Raw genomic sequence first — 6,000 nt, 5'->3', positions numbered from 1 at the left:
ATGTTTGTATCCGGCTTTATTAACTCAATTATTCTTATGATTTTTTACATTGTTTGCAAACTGATATGTGACACGTATTAATGCCAATATAACATGAAAAACACCTGCTCTGAATGTGAGAAAAGTCAAGGGGTGTGTATACTTTCTGAAGGAACTGTACAAGGTGCATTCTCACACACATGGGTTCATCGTCCAGTTAAGTCTGCGGAGTGCTGTGTGGCTCAGTTGGTAGAGCATGGCACTTGCAACATCAGCGTTGTGGGTCCCAAGGGGGACCAGTATGAATGAAAATATATGCACTCACTACTGTAAGTCCCTCTGGATAAGAGTGTCTGCTAAATTGAGTGAAAGACACGAGAGGGAAGTACACACTACGCAGTGAAACAATCGTAGAAATGGCTTTGACGAGCGATGGGTGGAATTATCTTCTTGCTGCTTTGGGATTTATTTACTGCTTGATCCAACCTGGCCTCTCGAGCCCTTTGAACTCCCCTTTGCCAATCCTATCAAGAGTACAAAGGGAGGGGTAGTGTCTGAAAACTGAATGGATTTGTGCTTAACAAAACTCATGTCTGTACCATACTGTGAAGATTGATGCATTGTAATATGTTGTTATGTTACATGAAGGCATCCACATCTTCAAAAATATTGATTCCAATACAGATAACTGAATGGCCAGAACCTGGCTTGCCCTTGAAACAGTCTCAACATACTTGCCTCAATGCCTCTCCAGTTTTCACCTCTAAATGTATTACCATATGGTACAATAGCTTACTTGTTGGCAATCATCCAGCTCATGTACAAGAAATAGGCTTCATGGCCAAGGGTGACCATGGGAGCAAGGCCTAGCTCTACGTTAGGCTAAAAAAATATATATTAATAAAATAAGCCAATAGTTTTTGGTCTAATGAAGCAAAATAGTCATTATTAATTAAGGTAATAATTATTATAATTATCATTGTATCAATGTCATTAGTATTAGTATTGAGAATGTGGAGACTCGAGATCGCCATCATTATCCTTTTCTTGAATAAAGGTCCAGTGCAGTCAAAAACGTGATTTCCTGTGTTTTATATATATTTCCACACTATGAGGTTGGAATAATACTGTGACATTGTGAAAAAGATGATAATGCCCTTTAAGTGTAAGAGCTAGTTTGAAAAGATGGTCTGAAATTTCAGCCTGTTTTGGTGAGATGGAGTTTTGGCCTGACATCACCAGGGGATACATTTGTTAATTGACCAATCAGGAAGGGCATCCAAACTTCTTTGCCAATACGTTTTCAGTTTTCCCCTCCCCACGTAGACCACTCCCAGACAGTACGAGCACAATTCTTGCTTGCGAAATTAAAACAATCACAGTAAGGTAATAATTGTTACCCAGAAATTATTTGATATTGAGATAAAAAAAAGGGCTGCATTGGACCTTTAAAAAATAACTGACGCATCTCTCTCTCTGGAGTCGCCAGCGCTACTCTCGGATTGCCAGTGGAAACGCATTAGCGTCCCTTGATTATAAGAAGCGGAGAGAGGGCGAGTGAGTGAAGAGAAGAGAAGAGGGGAGCAGGAGTCGGAGCGCACTATGGCCTCTAAAGAGTCCACCGCTGCAGTTTTCATTAACGTCAGTAGGGAAATTACAGGTAAACTCAAAACTGCTCTTTTAAAAATCCCTGTCAAACTCGATACATGCTGTAGCTGACAGACCGCGTTTATTTGGCAGTATGTAATTAGTACGCATGTTACGCAGCTTATGGCTCTTATGAATTCGAATGGTTATTTTATTGAAAATGTCACTCTTTGGCATCTATTTGCGCTTGTGTGATCTTAAGCGTTAGTGCCGCTGCCGCAGGTAAATGACATGCACTCATAGGGCAGGCTAATGGCTGTGTAATCCTACTTCGAGAACGATAACCTGATACGATAAACAATCATACTGTAAACGGTTCATTCATCCCCATTTCGTTCAGCAGCGATTTGGTTTGTGTGCATTTCTGCAAATTCTTGCCTGCGCTTTGTGGGTATGGCCATTGTGCGTGCGTCTGTGAGTGCTTTGAAGTGTGTGTGTGTGTGTGTGTGGGGAGGGGGGGGGGGTCTCTACGAATAAGCATTTTTGTGTGAAGCGTAAGTTTCTGCATTGAGGGGCTGGTCCCCTCCACTGATGAGCTAGTCTATAGTTCCCTGATGGTGTGCAGCGCTCAGCACAATACTGCTTATAACACACAGAGCGGCAGGGAGAGTTACATTTATACACACTTATGACAAGCACAATCACATTCACATTGGTCACACATGCTAACACAATGGAATTGTCTGACACACACACATCGACTGACCCCATTGGTCTCTCACTGTTAATTATTGTGATGGCAAATTAATCCCTTGTTTGTTTCTGTCCCCCCTCCACCTGCATCTCTGTTTTAATGATCAGTCACAGCTAGAAGTACAGGGAGTGAGGAAGGAAGGGTTGTGTGTTGAGCAGGTCCATTCCATTAGACAATCAAGGCAGGGTTTTAACTCCTCCTCTCCCATCTCTCTCTCTCCCATTCCCTACTTCGCTCTCTAATGGTGGTGCAGCATATGCTGTGTCCGGCCGTCTGTGGGAATGCCCAGTGTTAAGGGCTTTAAGTGATTGGATTTGACTGAGATTAACGTTGATTACAGCTGCATTAACTCTCTGCTGGTCTTTCTCTGATCCTTCTCATCTCTCCTTCTATCCCCATCCCCCACTTCTCTGCTTGTAAAGCTCTCGGGTTATGTGAGTATTGGGAAGACCCGGGTTCATGAATGTGATTGAATGTGACAAGTGAGAATGAAGAATATTGCTATCCAGTGGGAGACTGGGTCTATCCAGTGGGAGATCCAGTGGGAGACTGGGTAGATTCTGACTGGGTTTGAGAAGGATGTGTGTGTTTGATTGCTTAGGGTTTCTTTTGGATATGACAGTTTTAGAAATATTATGACGATATATCAACTATTTGCTAAGACTTCTTTCATATTACATTTTTCTCTCTGACATGTCGCTCTGTCTTGTTGTCCCTTACCTCCACTATTCACAATCATAACAGTTCCCTCCCTCGGGATAAATATAAAATCAGTTTTGTGGTTTTGTTTCCTCTTGTTGTGTGACAAGGTGGTGTGTTTGTAATGTTGTGTATAAGAGTTTGTGAGAATAATTTACCTGCAGGATTGACTTTTCTTTGATGCCTTCTATCCACAGAGAGCATCAGGAGGCTCACTGATAAACAATCCATCAAATTTGTGCGAGCTGTGAAGCAGGACACCAAGAACGGCAAATCAGAGGACCGGATACTGGTGAGGCCCCTTCACCATCAAACTCTACTGGCAGAATTCGGTACTTTATACCTCAAGTCAATGCAGTGCATTTCAAACTTTCAATTACATTTCAATCCATTTTTAAAGCTAAATGTAAAAAAATAATAATAATCTAAAAATGTTTGGGTCCACACACTCCCTAACACCTCGCTCACACTGACCGCGTCATTGCATTTTGGTTCACCAGAAGTAAATTCAGTTCCAATGGAACACTGCGTTTGCATTGCTTTGCAGGGGCAGTTGCAGTGTGTTCTATGTGGTGAATACTTTGGACTTATCGAAGGTATGCTTCAAACTGTGTGCATAGAATGCTTGTCACAAATGGTGGCAGAAGGTTCATGTTGAACTTCTGTTGCACACATTAAAATGATGCTGCATACTATTTTGCGCAATGTTGGTGTGATCAAGGCGTAAGGAGCCAACTGGACACCATGGCGTAATTGAGTCCATCTTTTCAACCTTTATTAAAAGTGGCAGTGTGCCTCCAACGCCAGAGGTGTGTGTGTCCATGCCACTGGTTGTGTAGGTGTACTGAGAGGTGTCCCAGCAGCTTGTGCAAGCCAATACACACCGTTGCAATTGAGACTTCAATTAGTCACCCGTATCAGTTACTAATGACACACACTGGGCAAAAGGGTGGTAAATGAGTGAAGAGGCCATGAGCTCACTTCCTTTGCCTGCTGACTTAACTGGTGCTGGAGAGAAGGCACACGAGATTTGAGAATTTTCTGTCTTTGTCTCTGTTATTCTTGTTCTCCCCCACTTTCTCATTCCTTCACCCCCCCTTCTCATTTGTGCAGTTCTTTCCTTTCTACCTCTATCTCACTAGCTGTCATTACCACTCCCCCCTCTATTTTTGTCTGACTAGTCTTTGTTTCCCTCTCTGTCCATCTCTATTACGCTCCCGTCACCCTTCCCCCTCTACTCTCTTGCTTTTCTCCTTCCCTCCTTTATTTGGCAGAACTCAATTAGGCCTTATGAGAATGTTAGTCTAAATGGGTTTTACTGATACAACTTCTCAAAATACTTATGACATGATGGCAAGTAAATACAGTAGAACCAGGCATATATGTGTGTTGTGCATATGTAAAAGTTTGTTAATGGACAAAGATTTTGGAACAAAGTGTACTGTATATTAAACACACAGGCATGCATGTAGGAAGCTGGTTGTTGAATATGTACTACAGAGTATGTACTACAGAGTAGAGGTCGACCGATTATGCTTTTTCAACTCTGATACCGATTTATTGGAGTACCAAAAGGCCGATACTGATTAATCGGACAATTTTTATTTTATTTTTTTACATGTATTTGTAATAATAACAATTACAATGACACTGAATGAACACTTATTTTAACTTAATACATAAATAAAATCAATTTAGCCTCAAGTAAATAATGAAACATGTTCAATTTGGTTTAAATAATGCAAAAACAAAGTCTTGGAGGTGAAAGTGCAATATGTGCCATGTAAGAAAGCTAACATTTCAGTTCCTTGCTCAGAACATGAGAACATATGAAAGCTGGTGGTTCCTTTTAACATGAGTCTTCGATATTCCCAGGTAAGAAGTTTTAGGTTGTAGTTATTATAGGACTCTTTCCTCTATACCATTTATTTCATTAAAAATTAACCTTTGACTATTGGATGTTCTTATAGTCACTTTAGTATTGCCAGTGTAACAGTAGAGCTGCCGTCCCTCTCCTCGCTCGAATCAGCAACACAACGACAACAGCCACCATCGAAGCAGCGTTACCCATGCAGAGCAACTACTAGAAGGTTCAGAGCAAGTGACGTTTGAAACGCTATTAGCGCGCGCTAACTAGTTAGCCATTTCACTTCGGTTACACCAGCCTCATCTCGGGAGTTGATAGGCTTGAAGTCATAAACAGCGCAATGCTTGACGCACAACGAAGAGCTGCTGGCAAAACGCACGAAAGTGCTGTTTGAATGAATGTTTACGCGCCTGCTTCTGCCTACCACCGCTCAGTCAGAAACTTAGATACTTGTATGCTTGTATGCTCAGTCAGATTATATGCAACGCAGGACACGCTAGAGAATATCTATAATATCATCAACCATGTGTAGTTAACTAGTGATTATGATTGTTTTTATAAGTTTAATGCTAGCTAGCAACTTACCTTGGCTTACTGCATTTGCGTAACAGGCAGTCTCCTTGTGGAGTGGAATGAGAGAGGCAGGTCGTTATTGCGTTGGACTAGTTAACTGTAAGGTTGCAAGATTGGATCCCCCGAGCTGACAAGGTGAAAATCTGTCATACTACCCCGAACGAGGCAGTTAACCCACCATTCCTAGGCCGTCATTGAAAGTAAGAATGTGTTCTTAACTGACTTGCCTAGTTAAATAAAGGTGTTTATAAACCAATTTTAAAAAATTGGCAAATCGGTGCCCAAAAAATACTAATTTCCGATTGTTATGAACTTGAAATCGGACCTAATTAACCGGCCATTCCGATTAATTGGTCGACCTCTACTACAGAGAATCTACTGTTTGTCCCTCCGTCCAGTCTTTCTCACTGTTTCTTCCTCTTTATGCCCTTTCTCTCTCTGGGGCCGTGCTGGCATCCAGCTGTCTGTGTACTGTACCAGCCATCATGCTGTGCCACACACACACACACAACCATTCTCACCCTCCTAGTGCGTTTCATTC

General features: G+C 41.8%; 1 protein-coding gene across 1 annotated transcript in view; it reads left to right on the top strand.

Moving 5' to 3' along the window:
• The first annotated feature begins 1,581 nt into the window (after positions 1-1,581).
• The window catches only part of LOC135507815 (capping protein, Arp2/3 and myosin-I linker protein 3-like), a 52,106-nt gene continuing 47,687 nt past the window's right edge, over positions 1,582-6,000 (top strand). The window contains 2 exon segments of the mRNA XM_064927489.1: positions 1,582-1,639; positions 3,217-3,311. Coding sequence (XP_064783561.1) covers positions 1,582-1,639; positions 3,217-3,311 — 153 coding nt within the window.

Source organism: Oncorhynchus masou, chromosome 3 (genome assembly GCF_036934945.1).
Source record: "Oncorhynchus masou masou isolate Uvic2021 chromosome 3, UVic_Omas_1.1, whole genome shotgun sequence".
NCBI lineage: Eukaryota > Metazoa > Chordata > Actinopteri > Salmoniformes > Salmonidae > Oncorhynchus > Oncorhynchus masou.
This window is presented reverse-complemented; position numbering and strand designations above follow the sequence as displayed.